A 21,390-nucleotide genomic window follows, 5' to 3' on the forward strand; every position below is an offset into this window, starting at 1 on the left:
TGTTTTTCTGGCTTAAGGGATTTTAGTTTTTCTTAGATGACTTTGCCAGCTTAAGATTATATGATGCTTATCTATATTTAATTATAATATTTTAAAGTTTTATAACATTTTCCTTTACTTATTATGCAGTTTTGTTCATCTGCTTATACCATGAGGTATAGATACCTTTTTCTGTGTAAATACTGTTTATTGAATAGTCTTTTCTTTCCTTACTAGTTCTAAATGTTCCAAGATGGTAAAATAAAAGGCATAAAATGGCAAAGAAATAAAATTGTATTTATTTACTGGCAGGATGATTGTGTTCATAAAAAACCCTAAAACATATGCAAAACAAATTAGAATAATAAATGAATTTAACAAGCTTACAGAGTACAAGGGAACACAGAATCATCTTTTTACATATTAGAATTTGATATTTACAGTTTGAAACACAACAATATTATTTTAATAACTTTAAAAATACATGTCATTTGTCCCAGGAATGTCAGTTCTTCTATTGACCCTATAGAAGTACTCTCATATTTACACAATTTGTGTACAGGATTATTTTGCGTACAGGGTTATATGCACAAAAGCACTCATTAAAACATTTTATAAATATATATATATGCATATGTATTTTATATATTTATATATCATTTAAACTATAAATACCTTGTATCTATTTGAAATAATGTGGCAAAATTCAGGCATATGCACATGGTAGGATATAAATCATAGTTTAAATGAGTAAAAATTTTATATATAATAACATGAAAAAATCCTTGAAATAAATTAAGGCAAAAAAAGATAATAGAAATAAGTAATATACGTTGTGTGCTCTTTTATATAAAAATTATAGAACTAAAACTATGGTTCTGGAGTAAAACATAGAAAGCTGTCAATAGTGGTTTGATTTTGAATATTGAAAGATGGGTAGATTGAAAATAGAATCTCAATATGTTTTCTGTGTATTTTTCCTTGTTTAAATTTTTATATTGAACATTGGGCAATTATATACGATTTGTGAAATAAATCGTAGGTAAATAGGAAAAAAACTTGTTCAGGAGAAAACTTTTGTTTTCAAAACATAACATAAAGTAAATGACCATATGCCAAAAACATACATTGGAGAAAAGATAGCTTCTTCAACAAATGGTACTGGGAAAACTGGAAATCCATATATAGCAAAATGAAATTTCACCCGTATCTCTCACCCTGCACAAAAATTAAAGTGGATCAAGGACTTAGGCATTAGAACAGAGACCCTGTGCCTAATGGAAGAAAAAGTAGGCCCAATCTCCACCATGTCAGCTTAGAAAATGAGTTTCTTAACAAGACTTCTAAAGTGCAAAAAGTAAAATCAAGAATCAGTAAAGGGGATGGTATCAAACTAAAAAGCTTCTTCACAGAAAACAATAAAGTGAAGAGAGAGCCTACAGAATGAGAAAATCTTTACCAGATGTACCTCCAATAGAGCAGTAATCTCCAGGATATATAAAGAACTCAAAAAAACTTAACACCAAAAAACAAAATAACCCAATCAATAAATGTGCTAAGGAACTGAACAGACAGTTCACGGACAAAGAAATACAATTAATCAACAAATATATGAAAAAATGTTCAACATCTCTAGCAGTTAGAGAAATGAAAATCAAAACTACACTCCAGTCAGAATGGCAATCATTAAGAATACAAACAACAATAAATGTTGGTAAGAATGTGGGGGAAAAGGTACATTCATACATTGCTGGTGGGACTGCAAATTGGTGTAACTCCTATGGAAAGTGATATGGAGATTCCTCAGAAAACTGGGAATGGAACCACCATATGACTCAGGTATCCCATTCCTCAGTTTATAACTAAAGGACTTTTCAAAGCAGCATACTACAGTGATGCAGCCACATCAATGTTTATAGCAGCTCCATTCAGAATAGCTATACTATGGAACCAACCTAGGTGCCCTTCAAAAGATGAATGGATAATGAAATCATGGTGTATATATACACAATGGAATATTACTCAGCCTTAAAGAATAATGAAATTATGGCATTTGCCAGTAAATGGATGGAACTGGAGAATATCCTGTTTAGTGAAATAAGCCAATCCCAAAGAATCAAAGGTGGAATGTTTTCTCTGATATGCAGATGCTAATTCACAGTAAGAGGTGGGGGTGGAGGGCAGAGAAGAATAGAAGTACTTTATATTAGAGGGGATTGAGGGAGGAGAGAGGGTATGGGGGTAAGAATGATAATAGAATGAATCAGACATTATTACCCTGTGTGCACATATGATTACATGACCTGTGTAACTCAACATAATGTACAACCAGAAGAATGAGGAGTTATACTCCACTTATGTATGATGTGCCAAAAAGCATTCTACTGTCATGTATAACTAATTAGAACGAATAAAAATTAGTTTTAAAATGGCCATAAGATATAACTGGTTATAAAACTTGCCTCCTAGTCATGAAAAACTAGAAGGTTAAACAAAATACATGAAAAATTATTTTTAAGCATTGATACAACAGAATGCATGATATGATCTTGAACAAAGAAAACAGGTTAGCCAATTGTTCCAGTTTTTTTTTGCCTGGAGGTAATTTCTGAATAAAATCCAAACTCTATAAGCATAACATTTGTAGTGTCTAGCATCTATTCACAAATTAGTAGTAGTAAAAAAGTATAGCAAACTGTGACTCATAACCAGAAGAAAAAAAAATGTCAGTTCATTGAAACCAGAAATACAAAGCTGGTCAGAGTATCAGACAAGGATTTTCTAAGGAGATATTCAAAATATGATGAATGACTTAAAAGGAAAATATGAATATAGTGAGGAATAAATGGAGTATAAAAAGAATTAAATGAAACTTTTAGAGATAACAACTTAGAAGTAAAAATGTTCAGTTTACACACATACACATATTTAAAATTATGTAAATCATCTCAAATTTACAGGAAACATTAAAAATACCATACAGAGACATTTTTCCTGAATCATATGGAAGTAAGTTGCAACCTGATTGCCCATTGCTCCACAATTTATTTCCATGCAAGGATATTTTCTATAAAACCACAATTCAAATATTGAAATCATGAAATTTACAAAGGCGTATTTCTACCATGTAATCTTCAGAAGTCATTCAAGTTTTGCCCCAGTAATACTCTTTATAGCAAAAATGATCCTGTTTGTCTGGTCTCTTTAGTTATCTTGAATGTAGAACATTTTTTTTCAGTCTTTCTTTGATTTTCATGACCTTGATACTTTTGAAGATTATAGATCAGTTATTTTATAGAATTTTCCTCCGTTAGGTTTGTCTGATTTTTCCTCTTGATTAGGTTCAGGTTATGTACTTTTGGCAAGAATATCAGAAGAATTGATGCTGTAATTTTCTCATTGTATTCTTCCAGATACTGTGTAATTCTGATTTGTCCCATTACTGGTGGTATTAATTTGGATCATTTAATTAAAGTAGTGTATGCTAGGCTTCTCCACTGAAATATTCTTTTATTTTTCTGTGTAATTAATTAGTATTATTTAAAAGTATACACTTTGAAACTATGTCCATTTTCTATTCTTACCCAATTTTAAATTTATATCAGTATAAATTAATAGTCTCTCATTTTAGTCAATGAAATAAAATGCTTTATTCTTATTTACTCTAATGGTAACATTGTTCCAGATTTAGCCAGTGAGAGCCACTTCAGGCTTTCTTCTCTGTCCTGATCAAAAGTTATTGATTTCTGACACAAACAAACGTTCCAGGCTCTTCTCCCACTTTTCCTGGAGGTACTGGAACCATTCATTTCTCCAAGGAGGTCTGGCTCCTTTTAGTGAGTGTACATTGCTATTGGGGATTGCTGCTTTAACACCTGCTTAGTGGACAGAGCTAGGGACTATGTTTATGTATACACACATATGCATTTTACATCTCTATTATTTTTATGTTAACATTTATATTAAAATCCACGAGTTTACATTAACAACTCAATTTCAACACCACAGATTTATTCTTGTTTTTCTTCCTTTTGCCCCTCTCTACCTCCTTTCTTTCTCTTTGTTGTGCAGGCTGGTCTTGAACTTCTAGACCCAAGCAATCCTATCTAGGACTCCACTTCTCCTGGTAGCTGGTGCTACTGACTTGGGCTATGAAACCTTGCAATACTTTCCTTTTCTGACACTGAGAATCCTGGCTCTCACTATCTTTAATTTATTTACCTATCTGATCAATCCTTCTTTATGTAATCAAACTCCTATCACTACAACTGCCCCCTCTTATATGGATACCCTTCTCACACAATGTTGGCTCTGCCTCCCATAAGGAACTATCCAATAGACTTGGATGCCCTCCTCATCACACTTGAACTCTGATTTCCTGTGTTGGTTGCCCTCCCCTTTCCTTGACACCACAAAGTCTGGCCTCCTCTCCATGATCCACTCTACTTACTAAACGAAGACCATGCCATAGCCCCAGGAAGTCCCAACATATGCATTCTCACCTTAACCCATCCAGGATATCCTTCCCTCTCCTTACGCATGGTAGCATAGCCCACTACTTTACCTGCCCATTTGCAATCCCTTATTCATTTATCTGTGAAACAATAATAATGATGAGGGCTATTAATTAAATTTTTTTTATTGTTGGTTGTTAAAAACATTACATAGTTCTTGATATATCATCTTTCACACTTTGCTTCCAGTGGGTTATGAACTCCCATTTTTAGCCCATATACAGATTGCAGAATCACATTAATTAAAAATTTAAAAGCTGGTTCTCATTATAAAGTGTAGTCCTATCTCTCAACATCAATTGCCTCTTACTAGATACTTGGTATTAATCAGAAAACAAAGTTTATGAATTAAATACAGTTTCTGTCTTTAAGGAACTGGAAATCCTTAAGAATGAATAGTGAAATTATGTGCAAAATAATATTTTTCCACATCAGTGTATCTGATAGCATAAAGCAGCCAATATTAGAATTTTACTTTTATTGTCTAAAATAGTTACATGTTTCTGTCATTAGAAAAGAGTATTGTGTTTTAATCTAGTATTTATTGATAGCTAATTCACATAGTCTGTTAATATACAAAAACACTTTTTTTAATATTACTGGGAAGATATTTAGCTACCATTCTTTGTTCATTTTTTTATTTATTGTTGAGTTAATTTCTTATCACTAATGATACACATGAATATAGTGTTATCCAGTGTTATAGTACTTATTTCTAGATGATGATGAAATGACTAGAAACTTCTGACTTTTTCTTGATGTTTTATTACATTGCTGGTAATACTTTTGGTCTTTCATCATTATTAATTCATTTAGTATTCATTGTGATAATACTGATCATAATAAATTTATTTCAAATTCATGTAGATGTCATATTTTATTCACTGCTATAGGATTTTCATTGTAATTTGGAACTAATTAATATACCATTAAAATAAAGTGTTACCCACATTTTTCATTTTAAACATAAAATGTCTAGCAGTTCATGGCATATTGTATGAGTATTCAGCATCCCAGTGGTAATCCAAGTATCTGTAAATTTCATTTTTAAGCAGTTAAAAAGAAGGCAACAGAAAAATGTGTTTAGAAGTCAAATTTTAGCATATAAGTAAAAGATTAGCAGTTAACTACTGGTTAATTTTTTTAAAAGTCTCAAGCCTTAGGCTTTTTTTTTTAAGAGAGAGAGAATTTTAATATTTATTTTTTAGTTTTCGGCAGACACAACATCTTTGTATGTGGTGCTGAGGCTCGAACCCTGGCCGCACGCATGCCAGGCAAGTGCGCTACCACTTGAGCCACATCCCCAGCCCCTACTGGTTAATTTTTCATGTTTCTTTCCTTTTATTTGTGGTAACAGTGATGTCCTTATTAGTATAATATATGTTTGTATTTATATACATTATTATTGATATTCCAAAAAGGGATTGTTTAATTTTCCATTTGACTAGGATCACCAGGAGAAATTTAAAAACAAATCCAAAATAATATGAACTTGATAGCTTATTTTCTATATTTCTTTGAGAATAGAAAATGTTTCCTTTGATTTCCTTTTTTTGTCTACTGTTTACTAAAAACAATATTTTTATAGTTCTAAATTCTATAGATATTTATTTCTTATACACTATTTTACTTTTTATGTGTTTTCATTTACTGGTGCAATTATTTTTCTAGTATATTAGTTTGTAAGCTTAGACTTGAGAGCACAGAATGTATGTCATGTATGTCTTTAGTTTGAGCAGCATGCTTACTTGCACACAATTTATATATAATATATAACCAATCTTTTTAAATTAATTAATAAGATATTGACAAATAGTATTTTTCTACAATCCATAGAAAAATGCCCATCAGATACCCATCATTATGTAATAATGCAACAATAATCATCTTTTATTTGGTATGTATCATTCAATAGTTTTTCTACTAGGTTCTTTATGATATGCCACCAAATTAAATTTTAGATTAAAACAATGAGCAAATTTATCCATGTAAGAGTTTCACAGTTAGGATTTGAACTAAGGTCTTTCTACAAAGCTAATGTGCTATCTTTTATCCTACAATTTTTACTAGGCTAGGCCATGGTTCATATTATATCAAATGTCCCAATTCCTTAATGTTTAGTGCCTAGATGAATCTAATACTTCCCTTAAGTTTGAAAATTCATTCCTAGTTTTCTAAAAGATTACATTAGTTAGTTTCATTTTTTATTTCATTCTTAAAATCAGCATACTACAGGGACACAGCCACATCAAAGTTTATAGCAGTGCAATTCGCAATAGCTAAACTGTGGAGCCTACCTAGATGTCCCTCAGTTGATGAATGGATAAGAAAAATGTGGCATATATACAAAATGGAATTTTACTCATCAATAAAAGAATAAAATCATGGCATTTGCAGGCAAATGGATGGTGTTGGAGAAGATAATGCTAAGTGAATTAGCGAATCCACAAAAAACAAATGCCCAATGTTTTCTCTGATATAAGGAGGCTGATTCATAGTGGAGTAGGGAGGGGGGGAGCATGAGAGAAATAGATGAACTCTAGATAAGGCAGAGGGATGGGAAGGAAAGGGAGGGGGCTGGGGGTTAACAAGGATGGTGGAATGTGATAGACATCATTATCCAAAGTACATGCATGAAGATATGAATTGATGTCAACATACTTTATATGCAACCAGAGATTGTGCTATATACGTGTAGTAAGAATTTTAATGCATTCCACTGTCATTTATTTTTTAAAAAATCAATAAAAAATGGAAAAACATAAAAAAATTGGAAGAAAAATAAAAATATTACATGATATTTTATAATGATTAATGAATTCAGAAATTAATAAATTAAATTTCTTCTTTCACATTTAATTTCCTAAAGATGACCACTTTTAATAATTTTCTCTGTACAAAATCAGACTTTTTCTCTGTGTACATTGACTTATATGTACAGTTCAGATTGCTCTGTATAAATTTAAAAATATAAAATACTATACCTTATTTTTTTCACATTATACTACTTTATCTGTCCTTCAGACGTTGATCTATTTATTTTTTGTAAGGAAAAAATTTATTCCATTCTTTAGGTTGTTACTATTATTTTAATATTACAAATAAAGATATGATATAAAACAAATTTCCAGGGAAAATAATTGCTAAGTCATGCTTTAGTGTGTTTAGCATGTTTTCATACAATTTCTATTATAAGTTGTTTATATTTTATTTTCTGTTAATTGTCTATCTTTTGCTGCATTTTGGGTACGCTGCTTAATTGAGTCATTTTATTTCATTTGTTTCCCCAAATAATATGACTATAGCATAAAGCTTTAATTTTTTCCTCATGGGATTCCCAGCTTATATACCTAAGACCTGACAGATTTGGGGAATTTACTCTTTAATTGACAGTATGCTGAAGTTACCCCAAATTCAATTTCACCATCTTTAAAAAAAATGTAGAATATTTCAATATGCACAAGGGTGTTTACATACATGAAGATCATATAAAGAACAGTTTTGAAAAGTCAGTCAGCCTTAATAAATCTGATTCTGCCAAGGCATTTGAAGCATTTTGTGTCTGCCTTTCACATCCCATCCCTATTCCCTGTCCTCCATCTCCGTCCTGAAATTTGTGTTTTTCATTCCTATTATAGTTTTACTATATGCTATGCATCCCTAATGAACATTCCTAAAATTTCACAAGTTTTTCCTATATGTAAATGAAACTATTCTGTATGTGTTCAAAGACCAAATTGTTTTCTGCTGGCCATGTATTTGAGTCTTTGTTGTTACCTACACTTAATGTACATAGCCAGAGAAATTTTTGGTCTTTGCTATTGATGTTATTTGCATTTCACCTCCTTAGTCTCTAGGTTTATTTTGTTGCTTTGGGAAACTGGTGCTAGAGCAAAGTTTCAAAATCATATTTATAAATGGATTGCATGCATTCTTTCTTTTGTCTTTGCCTTTCTTTTTCTCTCTCTCTTAATTTCCATCTGTTTTACTTTAAAAAAATCCTTCCTTCCTTTTTTCTCCTTCAGAAGTCATGAAAATTAAGAACCTAGTTTCTGAAGCCAGACAGTGTAGAATCAAATCTCAGCTCTGAAACTAAAGATGTAGACCTTGGCATATCACTATGCTCTTTCTGCAGTATTATAATATAAGAATATTCCCATTTATTCATATATATGGGAATATTCTTCCTTATTAAAGGAGGATTGGATTATAACTATCTATGTAATAGTGTTGAAAAAATTATATATGAGATAATTCACTGATGCATAAAGTACTCATTAGTAAAATGTATTTTTTCTCTATTTCTATCAACAGTTCCTCACATGTCTTTCTTTTACCTATAATCACCCAAGTTATTAAGAGCAATAGGGTACCCATTGGCCCTCCAGCAACTTTGTCATCCTGAAATAGGAAGAATTTCAATCTTTTAAGTAGTTCTGTTGAGGGAAGGTTGTGAAAGCCATGTCTCACAGGAAAGAAATCTACCAATAGGAATGTTGTTCCCTCAGTGAAATCACCTTTGGTAAAGACAAATGTTGAGTGTTAGTAGTAGCACCAATTATTTCTTGAAACCATTGCAAATACAATGTGGAAAAAATAGATAAGATTACTGTCTTTTGGATTTTAAAGTTTAGTGGAAGAGATCCATTAAACAATTCTTAAATATAAATGTATCAAATACAATGAAGAGCTGTAAGAGGATAAAATAGAAAGCCCTAGCCAATTTGGGAAGTGGGGAGGGGGAGTGTGGAGGAAAGGAATTTAAATTGTTTTTCCTCCACAATAATATGAGCCAAGAATACAATTTAAATACAGATCTCTTTTAACATCTAGCATAGGCAATACGAACATAAAACAATATCTTTCTTTTCTTTCAATCCTAATTGTCCAGAGTGGTCTAACATCCCATAATTATTTTCAGCAAACTTTATTAATGTAGTAATCTTATCATGATCTGTTCCACTAATTGTCGGGTAACAGAAAGTATATTCTCAGATGTGTCTTTTATATTTTACACTACACTTAATCGCACCTTATGTAATTAATTTTATAATTCTCTCTATACTGTAGTTTATATCTGGATCATTGGCTTTGATACACAAGTGTTATACTCCTTCTCAGGCTTGCTAGATAACTCTTGTTCTTCCTTATCTAATACCATAATCCATTTACTTGTTTTCTCTAACTATTTGCTATTGGCATGTTAACTGCTCATCTCCTCTCTCAGTTAACCCTATAGTATTCAAGAATTTTATTGTTTGAGGTATTTTATCCACTCTGTTTTTGTTCTAAATATGTGTTTTACATTTTTATAAAAAATATATGTTTTATCTAACATAATGAAAACTAAAAATAACCTTTTCAAGACAACAATTCTAAGGGAACTTTTAAACATAAATAAGAAAAATTTTCAAATGTTAAATAAGAAATAAATAACTATCTATTCTTTATTCATTCAGCAAACATAAAGTGCTAAATGTGTATCAATCAGTATTCTGGGAGATAATTACTTTAGGCTCTACTGTAGTTGACCTAAACAATATCATTTTATTAACTGGAATGGAAAAGGATAATACCAAAGACATAAAATTAAGAACAAGAACTGTTTGAATAAACCTTGTCTTGCTATAAATCTAAGAATTGAGTTTCTTATCTCTTTATAAGCCCATGGCCTTACCCCCTGCCTTCTTTAACTTAAATGAACTTTCTAAGAATTCTAGCTATAATAGGCACTTTTGATTGATTCACTTTACTTAGAAGCAATTTATATAACTGATGAATGAGTTAAATATGCAAGCATTTTCATCTAGCATGATCCATGTATAGTGGCACTTAAACAGTAAATTCAAACAATTATGTAATTAAAATAAGGACAAAATAACATATTGCTTTATTTCCTGATAAAAGTTGCTAGTACATTAATTAGTTGCAAAATAGAAGATTATAAAAATAAAAAAAGTAAAGCTGTTGAAAGCTTATGACTTCTCAGAGAAAGATTAATTTTTAAAACATAACATGATTTTTAAGATGCTTTTTTAATTCAGTATTTTAATTTTATTTCAAATAACATTCAGATTATAATTATCATTTTAGAAGACATTAAAAGTTAAGGTTAAAAGGTTGACTTGCTTTAGAATTATAATTGTTTTAGTTACTAATAAAATGTTTTTTAAACTTTTTTTTTTAGTGTTGTTGATGAATTTAGAAAAAAGGAGAATGATGCAGCTGTTAAAATTCAGAGCTGGTTTCGAGGATGTCGAATTAGGGCATATATCAGGTATGTTGATTTTGTTATGGAAACTTCAGATGTAACACTAAAATATGTTCCTTAGAAAATGTAACGTATTACTCATTTCAAATAGTCCCTTATTTTACTCATAGAAATAAATTTGAATTGTTTTATATCTTTTAAAAAGAAATATTTAGTATTTTTTACCTTTTCTTTAACAAAAAACTAAGTTATATTAGTCATGTCTCTACTTTTAATAATTTTCAATATGTGTAAATATTTGATCAAATACTTTTCCCCAAATTCTAAAGATGATGATAAGTGATTGATTTCATATTTATAGTAATGAATTGACAGGTAAGAAGCTGGTAGTGAGAAACTATTTCAATCCTCTCCTTACATGTATAGGTTAAAGCAAATGATGCCCAAAATATGTCACTCTGATTATACAAAGAGACTGAGCTTTATCCTGATCTCAATTCTTTCTACTCTTTCTTCAGTGTCCAAACATTCCCTCAGTCTCCCCTTAATTATGAAAAAAAAATTTCTTGGCAAGATAGAAGAAGAATATGCCTAGTTCATAATAACTCAGATCACAGGCTGTGGTCACACTTTATGATTCCTTATACTAGATATAAAGGTCAGGCATGCAAATTTCAAGTGTAAAGATAAGGCTTCTTTTTTGTCCACTCTTGAACCTAGAATAAGACTGCAAAGAGTATTCTTTATTTGGCAGACTAACATGATATTGGCTTAGATAGACTAAAGAATATAAGAAAATAATGAAGAGGTAAACTGTTTCTTGACCTCAAGAATTATTTCTAGTTATTTGTCAAGATGTGTATCAGTAGTGCCTGGCTTATTTTTCAACATGTCACTATGACCTATTTTATAATTCTAACATTCAAACATATTTTAAAGAATAAGTAATACGGAATAATTGATTTTAAAATGTTATTTAATCAGAAGCCCCAAAGAAATAATGAAATTATCTATCCCTTTTTTATATTTTTATAAAGATTAATTTCATATCAGAACTATAAATTTCTATTCTTTAAATGTACACATACACTTGGCTTTGAATTTGATCTCTTGAATTGTAGGAAAGTGTATTATAGGTAATGATCTAAGAGTCATCCTTGTTTCACTGAAAGCATACTAATAATCATATTTTTGCCTAGATATTTACACAGAGTAGCAACAATTATTCAAAAATGCTGGAGAAGTTACTTAGGGAAAAAACAGTATCGACATCTTGTGAAGGTAAATATAAAATGTATGTATGTATATTAGCATTTATATTATACAACATGCTGTAAAATTACTTTTTTTATTTACATGTAGTTTGGATGTTGCTGATGATAAATATTTATATAAAGTCAAAGGGCTTAATTTGGGGGGAAAGAGTTGTGTTAATCAACTTTTTATCACTGTGACTAAAACATGCGACAAGAACAACTTAGAAGAGGAAACGTTTGTTTTGAATGCATAGTTTCAGAAGTCTCAGGCTGCTATGGTTGGCCAACTCCTTTGCTCTGGGTCTATGATGAGGCAGAGGGTCATAGAAGAACGGTGTGGCAGAGGAAAGCTGCTTAATTCATGAAAGCTGGGAACGGAAAGAGAAAGCATAAAGGGCCAGGAAAAAATTTATTTTCCCAAGGGCATAACCCATTGACCAACTTCCTTTAGCCATAGCCTATCTGCCTACAGTTGCCACCCAGTAATACATTCAAATTATTATCTATCAAATGGATAAATCCATCGATTAGGTTAAAGCTTTTGTAAACTAATTAGGTCATTTGTGAACATTCCTTCATTGTTTAGCATATGAGCTTTGAGGGGAACACCTTAAATACAAACCATAACAAGAGTTTCTTCTGAGACTTTACTATTTTTTTCCATGGTCATTTGACTTCTTTATACTCAAACAACCTTGGTTATTCTAATTTTGTTTAAAGAACCTTCACAATGTATGCATTTATATTTACTTATCTGTTGATGATTGTCTATACTTTCTAGATGGTGAGGTCTTTGAGAGTAGCTACCATAGCTCATTTTTAGATCAACAACATTTTAGATTAATGCTCAGTTCTTAGCAGTCATAAACATCCTCATGAAATCATAAAGCAAACAACAGGCCATCTTTCATAGTCTCTTCATTTTATTAATAGGTGCAAATAAGATAAATAAGGAAGGGGGAATGGGAATAGGAAAGACAGTAGAATGCATTAGACATAACTTTCCTATGTTCACATATGAATACATGACCAGTATAACTCCACATCACATACAATTACAAGAATGGGAAGTTATATTCCATGTACATATAATATGTCAAAATGCACTCTACTGTCATGTATATCTAAAAAGAACAAAAAAAGATTTTAAAAAATCAATAAATATTTGTTCCAAATGGATTTTTATAGAAAGTTATCTCCATTTGTGGTTATTTCACTGATGTATTTGCTATTAATATTATTGGAAAGTAACAAAAGATTTCATGGTGCCTTTGTGCTAGCTATTATTTACTAAACACCTGCTATTTACCAGGCATTTTGCAAACATTTAGTTTTTGTATCATGATGTTCATAAACAGTTATCTATTATAATACCTATTCATCAAGTTAGGAAACTAGATCTACTACACTTGTTCATGAACACACTATACCATATTTCATATAGAGAGCAACCTTAAAGTTGGTAGAAAAGCTTTCACATTGCATGTTAATTTTCTGATAATAGCCAACATCCTCTGCTTTATCTCCAGGAGGACAGAGACTATGTCTCTTTATAGTTGCTTTCTCTTAGCATGGTGCCTGGCATTCAGTAGGTATTTAGTTAACACATATAAATGAATTGAATAATGAACACCAATATTGTTGCTATTCGCTTTATCAGGTAGAAGTTAAAAATTGAACCTGATCAGTCATCAATCTCAGTATAACCTTGCTTTTTTCCTTTCTTGACTTGATTTTGGTTAAAAGTATCATTTTAAAAGAGTAACTCTTTGAAGTCAGAAATCAAATGCTTCTATTTCTGTTTCTGTTTAATACTTTGGAAAGGAAAAATTTGGAAAAAAAAATGTAACTAGTAAGTACATGTTTTCCCAAGTATTTCATCTACATTTTTTTCTCTTTTTATTTTCTCAAATTGAATACCCAGACATTGTGGTAATACTTTTATCTTACCTACGTATAAACGGTCCTTATTTTTTATTTTAAGATATATAGAGATATAGAATTCTATTGTCTTGAGAAGATATTTCAGATTCTATCGTAACTTAATTGTACTATTTACTGGAGAATTAAATTTATTATTTGAACCTATTTTTTCCTACAAAATGGGGAAAAATATGTAATTAAATATCAAATTTATATTAATGCTTTTCAATATTGTTTTCCATACCCAACGTTTTTACGTTTTCTTTCCTTCGGTTTTTGACATATGATTTTATTTCTAAATTTTTTCTTTTTCTAAAATTATTATTCTATTCATATTTCAAGTCATTAAAAGTGTTTTTTAATTTTGAATTAGTTTGATGTTTATAAAAAAGTTGCAAAACTAATATAAATTTGTGTGTTCATCACTCGGATTTCTTCACTCACATAAAGAAATTTGTTTTATTATTTTCTCTATATACTTATTTTTAATTTTTCTCTCTTGCTACATACTGTTATTTTTTAATTATGAGACAAAGTTGCAGAATCCATATCACCTTATTTCAAAAGGTATCAGTGCATATTTTCTATGTAGCCATATTACAAGGGATCAAAATCAGGAAATTAACATCTGTACAAAGCTATTTTCTAATCTATAGACTGTATTCATATTTTATTGATTATCCCAATAATTTTATTTATAACAAAACATCTTTTCCAGGGTACAAACTAGAATTTCACATTGCACTTTTTTGTCAAGTTTCTTTAGTCACTTTTAATCAAGAATGGTTAATTCTTGAGTCTGTTTTTTCTTTCAAGACCCTGATTTTGATAAGTAAAGGATAAGTATTTTTAAGATTATTTCTCAATTTTGTTTTATTGTTGATTCTACATTATTAAATTGAGGTTATGCGTTTTTAGCAGAAATATATCATTAGTGCTTAGAGTCCAGTCTCCTCCACAGCTGTTCCAAAACTTACTTATGGAGTATTAGGTATCTCCTAGGAGCAATGGGAATGCTAATTGCTATGTTTCTTCATTTTAGTACATAATTTTAGGATGCCTAAATGATGTCAGTTTCCTTAATGATTGTTGATATTAACTTTAACTATTTAAAATGTGTCATCTCTCACGTTTCTACATCATAAACTATTTTCCTTTTATGAGTCAATATTTAAACACCCTGTGTATATCTTCTTTATCATCAAATTTTTGTAGACTAATTTAATACCCAATGATGATTCTTACCAGAATCAATCATTACTATGTTTGTCAAATAATGATTTTTTCTATAACCCCACAATTTCTTCTATTTACTTACTAATAATCTTCTGTAAGGGCTTTTCCTTCTCTTCCAATTATTTATCCATGTATTTATATATGTATGAACTGATGAATTCCTATTTTATTCAATGGATTATAATCAGTCAGTGTCACTAATTATTGTGGTGCTCAAAGTGTCCCAGATTTTGCCAGTGGAATTTTTCAAGGCAAGTTTTTTGAAGAATCAAATTATTTAACCAGGAAGATCAAGGAATTAAAGTATTTTTTATGGAGTAATGGGCACTTTAACCATATTATTCATTAGTGGTTATGGATGTATATCAGTAGTATAGACAAATACAACAGAGTATACATATTCATGAGGCATTATAGGACCACTACTGACTTACTTGTATTGCTGTATTTTCTCCTCAAGCTTCTCATGAAGAGGCTTTCAATGATTAATGAAACTTACTTTTAAAAAGTCTCAAAAGGTACCAGAGTGTATACATTTCAGTGATATTAGAGTAGCAAACTTGGTGATGTGTATTTATCCTAATGATTCTATGGTTGGAGAAAAAATATTTTTAAAAGTTCAAGTAATAAACCACTCAAGAAAAATTGATTTGTTACATTAGTGTCTCAACTAGATTTGATCAAAAAGGTATGATTCATCATGATCACCAAGTAATCCTCTGGTTCTCAAAATATATTTTCCTTCACTTCATTCTTTATGATTTTTAAATCTATTAAGCTTTAAGTTCTTTGAGAATAACTCTTATTTATTTATTTCTGCCATTATATACATATTGCTTAATATAAGGCATGAAACAATCCTAATGGGGTGGGGTCTCAATAAGTATTTATTGAATGAGATTAAAGTAGCTCTTATGTACTGGTTGCCTCGTGTGAACAGAATATTACACTAAGTGCTTTACATTCTTAATGTGTACATCAACTATTACACTAAGCCTCTGAATACTGTCATTAATTTATAGATAAAGATTCTTAGGCTCAGGTTACCTCCCCTAGGACACACTGTTAATCATAAGTGGAGACCAGTTCAAACCCAGTTTGATCTGATTCCAAAACTCATACATTGAGCAGGTAGGCAATTCAGTCATTACTAGAGAGTTTCCTCCTTTGAGGTATCCAGAGGTCCTGTGGGACTAAAGAAGTGCCAATTTATCAGAGATATCTGCCTTCAGGGAACCTTCATTCAAAAGATGCCCATTGTCTAAAATTATGTTTGATCCTTCCAAGTTCATACTTTTAAGACTCTTAAGACTGCTAGGCCACATAAAAGAAATGAGAATTTTTGCCAGAGCTTAGAGTTTAGTTTCCTTCATAGCTGCCACCAAACTTACCCCCAAGTATTAGGCACCTCCTAGGAGCAATAGGAATGCTGGATGCTGTATTTCTTAATTTCAAAAGGCTAATGGAAGGTGAGTTGAAGATACTTTTAAGATTGCCATGGTTTATCCTGTCACACACGTTAACACACAATGTCACATATATTGTCCTGTAGTCATGGTTACACCATCATTTTCCAAATATATTTTGTTTAATTTTTTAGCCTAACAGCTATTTATACTAATAATAATGCCTTGTAGTGTATGGTTACACTATAAGTTAAATGATATTTGATAGTGACTTGAAAACTTTAATAACAGAACTCCTTTTTTAACAAGAATTTAAGAGAATTTTTGTCCCTATATGTAAAAAGGTACTGTCACAAAGCTATTTTGTAAGCTAGAGAAATGGAACTACTTAGATTCTTTTTCTTTTTTATTATTATTAGTTATTCAAAACATTACATAGCTCTTAACATATCATATTTCATACATTTGATTCAAGTGGGTTATGAACTCCCATTTTTCCCCCATATACAGATTGCAGAATCACATCGGTTACACATCCACGTTTTTACATACTGCCATACTAGTGTCTGTTGTATTCTTAGATTCTTTTTCTGTGACCTCTGTTATCACCTGAGCCACCAGAGCATGATTTGAAAGCTGCTGATTTAATTTGCATGTCTTTGGAAGTATCTCTGGAAGGATCACAAGGAAAAAAAAGTGATATTATTTGCCTGCAGGAAAGAAGGCTGAGTAGTTGAAGAATAGAGGTGGGCAGCCTTTTTACTGTAAACTTTTGTAGTTTTTAAATTTCAAATAATATAAATACATTATATACTAAATAAATTAATTTAAAAAGTCAATTTAGTATGGACTTACCCCACCCAACATGCATGTATGCACACTCTTGCATGTACGTGCAGGTACACACACACACACACACACACACCATAGAGATAGTAAGTGTTCAGATGGAGAGTTAATGTACGCTCTAGAGGTCAAGGAAATGGCACTTGAAGTGAGCTTGGGGAAAACAGCATGAATGAAATTTTGAAATTGAGAATGAGCATAGTGTGTTGAGAAACAATGCAGATGTTGACCAATCTGGCACAGAGTTTGGGGAATAGTAGAAGGTAGGTAAGCAGTGGCATGTCACATTTATAAAATCATTTCCTGCATTTATAAAGGAATTTCTTACTTAAAAACATTTATTTTATGTTCATATGTTCCTAGTAATGTTTTGGCATGTAGAATGTGCAGATGGTATCTTTCTTCATATTACAGATAAAGAAGTGGAGGCTCAAAGAGAAAAAATGATGTGCCTAACATACCAAACTCACGATCCATATAAATGCTTATGGATGCACATGTTAAATACTAAATGTCTTCTCTGGTTATCCTTCAGCTACTCCAAAATGTCTTCTGTGAGCCAGGGTGGGTTATATTCCTGTTCAAAATTATTTACAATCCAGTCAAAAAAGATGATTCATTCCCATTCCATTGATTTTGGGCTGGGCCATGTGTTGTAAGCTGATGAGTCATATGCCACACCCAAGTTGAAGATGTAAAAAGCTGTTTTAGGCAGCTTTTTAGCTATTGTGACTTTAAGATTGGACCGGAAAAATTTTAAAAGAGGAAAAGTTTATTTGAGAGCTCATGGTTTCAGAGGTTTCAGTCCATAGAAAGCCATCTCCATTCCTCGGGCTGGAGGTGACACAGAACATCATGGCAGAAGAGTGTGGCAGAGGGAAGCATCTCACATGATGAGAAACTCCACTGGCCAAATACAAATATATACCCCCAAGCCATGCCCCAATTTCCATCTGCTCCAGCCACACCCAACCACTTCAGTTACCTCTCAGTTAATTCCTCTGAGGGCATTAATTCACTGATTAGGTTAAGTCTCTAACAACCCAATCTTTCCTCTCTGAACCTTCTCTCATTGTCTCACATATGAGCTTTTGGGGGACACCTCTCATCCAAACCCAAAGGGAAGCTTTCTTACTCGTCCCCTCCTGCACACCTCATGTCTGGGCTGTGTATTCAGCCTTGGAGCTAAGATGAAGAGACATGGGGAACATAACTATAGGGAACCTTAGCTCACATCATGAGAGTCAGAAATTTTTTTGTTTTGTAACCTGATGAGATATTTTCTTTTCTTTCTTTTTTTTTTCATGATACCAGGGATGGAACCCAGGGGTGCTTAACAAGTGAGTCACATTTCCAACCCTTTTTATTTTTTATTTTGAGACAGGGTCTCACTAAGTTGCTTAACACCTGATTAAATTGAGTCTGGTCTCAAACTTGTGATCCTCCTGCCTCAGCCTCCTGAGTCCCTGGGATTATAGGCACACCACACCCAGCAGATAGGTGCATTTTTATCTAAGCAAAACTGATTGTGCTAGGGATAACAAAAGCAAGGATATTTATAAGAAACATTCTGAACAGGGATACTTCCAAATGCTTACAAAAAGATGCTTGGAGCTTATGAGTTTGTGATGATGTTAGTACACCTCCATGTGGAGATATTCTTGTAAGGCATTGATGCTGTCTCAGCAGAATGTCTGGTACATCATAATTAGCACTCAGCAAATGTTTATTAAACTAAAATATTGAATGGGCACTTAGATTAAGGGTCAGAACTGAAGATAAAAGCTTTACAGTCATCATTATAAGATGACAAGCTTTTCTACCTAAAGAAAAATGTAGCTAAACAATAGAGCAACAGGCCAAGAACTGTGGCTTGTGGAATATATCAGGTAGAGTTTAGTAAGACGCAAGGGAATTAAAATAGAAAATAAACAGGATAAAAAGGGACATAGCATCACAGGGGCCAAGGAAGAAAATGTGTAAGAAACTTGGTGTTGGTACCGGTTTCAAAGTGGCAGTGATCAAGCAGAAAGAGAACTGTGAAAAGACAGAAGTCCTAGAATCTTTTTATGAAGGTTCTATATTTTTAGAGACAGCCTTCCTCAAAATTATCAGTATACTAGAATGTTTCTATCAAGGTTCTTAACTAATTTTCACAATGACATAAATAGCTTATCAAGTCCTTAAAGTGTCATGTGTTCTCCACTACAGTAACCTCATTAACCCAAAGAGTAGAACTATTCTGGTGTGATTGGACACTTTCTTAGGTTCTGTATGACTGTTGTTCTTATTTTTTTTCTTTTTAATTTCCATTTCATACCTTCCTACTTAACTTTCTTTTTTAAATATAGTAACATAACCCAAATTTGCATGTCTTAAGGATCCAGGACTGTTGATTCACAACCATGAAAACTCTTTCCTACTGAGAATGTGCTCTGATTCTTCTGTTTTATTAACAACCAATTTATAGTCACCCAGGGTGTGTGCTCACTGCACATGCATTTCAATGCATGCTGAATTATTGGTGTAATTTTACTGTGACCTGCTAGTTCTACTGGACAATCAGTTGTTTTGAACCTTTTCAGCCATATAGTGTCCTGTGTAGCTTCTTCTTACTGTTCACTGCTTTATTTCAAGTGATGATATAAAGTCATTTTTTTTTTTTTTTTGAGACAGGGTCTTCCTATGTTCTTTAAGCTGACTTTGAATTCCTATGCTCAATTGATTCCCCTGCCTCAGTCTTCCAAGTAGCTTGCAAGTTCAGGTGTGTTTCACCATGTGTGCGTGTTTATAATAGTTACTCCCATAGGCAACAATACCAGAAAAATGTTAAAATATCCTTTCACCACTGTCTAGTAGATTATTAGCATATTAAGTGTTGCCTGAGTAAATTTATTAATATAAACTAGGACAGTTTGTGTACATTTTTATATTCTTAAATTTGCACTTCTGTCTTATATTTATCACTCTAATTTGCATTACATTTAACATCAAACTCGCTATTTTTTTAAATCATAATCTGGGGACAAGAAAGTATAAAGACTTATAACATATGATTAACTTGACATGAATTATTGTTAAATAAATGTATGTTAACTATAATACTGTAAAGCTCAATGTTGTGCTTCTAAATTGAGATTATCCACTTGAATAACATGTTTGATAACCACATTTACAGGCAAGTTAATTAAAATTTTTGTTGAAATGTATTAATAGCCTATGGTAGAACAATTTAATTTTAAAGATAATTGTGATTTTAAAAAGATATATTGTTCAAATTATAAAAACAATTTATTACATTGCTGAAAATTAGGGTTCACAGTACTTATCTATGGCTTATATTTTAATACTTATTACAAAGTATTGATATATGATCATTTAAAAAATAATAAGAAAAGGAAATTTTATTAACTTTAAATAGGATGAAGGATACCATTAATTATCAAATTGCTTTATGATATCATGATAAATACCAGCAATTTTTTCTTACTACAGATGGTAAATATATGTAAAATATCAGTCACTAATTTTAAAACTGATAAGATTGTTTCTGTAGACATTTTTATTTCTTCTCATTAGGTGAACAAATATTTCTTCTATAGGTGAAAAATTCCCAACTCTTTTGATATTTCTCCTTGTAAGACTTCTAAATCAGTTACAAATAATAAGGCAACATTCTTCACATTTTAATGTCAGAGAAGAAAACTGAAGTATATGTTGTTTATTCCCTTCAGAGTGTTACATTGTAAATAAACACCTAATGCAGGTCAACCTAAGACTCTAAGTTATTAATATTAATTAAAAATTTTATTAACATATTTTCATCATAATGATGAAATGAGTTTAGATTTGATTCACTTTTATTTAAAGATTTTATTTGTAATAACCAAGAGAAAGAATATAATTGGCTTTTGATTATTTTTTATGGAAAAAGAAGTTATTTTAAAAATCAACTTTGGTAATAATGAGATGGCTATCAGTTATCAGATACAAGGCAACTATATGCACAGTTACTTGGC

The 21,390-nt window shown here is 31.3% G+C and overlaps 1 protein-coding gene across 3 annotated transcripts in view; it reads left to right on the plus strand.

Annotated features, from left to right (window-relative positions):
* Spata17 (spermatogenesis associated 17) overlaps positions 1-21,390 on the plus strand; it is a 198,745-nt gene that overhangs the window by 6,876 nt on the left and 170,479 nt on the right. For all 3 annotated transcript variants that reach the window (XM_046438454.1, XM_058577055.1, XM_046438455.2), the window contains exons 2-3: positions 10,681-10,770; positions 11,904-11,985. In XM_046438454.1, the coding sequence (XP_046294410.1) occupies positions 10,681-10,770; positions 11,904-11,985 (172 nt within the window). The remainder of the gene's footprint in view (positions 1-10,680; positions 10,771-11,903; positions 11,986-21,390) is intronic.

The sequence above is a fragment of the Marmota monax genome, unplaced genomic scaffold (genome assembly GCF_021218885.2).
Source record: "Marmota monax isolate L192 unplaced genomic scaffold, Marmota_monax_Labrador192_F-V1.1 WCK01_AAM20220418_F8-fsc00118, whole genome shotgun sequence".
NCBI classification, from domain to species: domain Eukaryota; kingdom Metazoa; phylum Chordata; class Mammalia; order Rodentia; family Sciuridae; genus Marmota; species Marmota monax.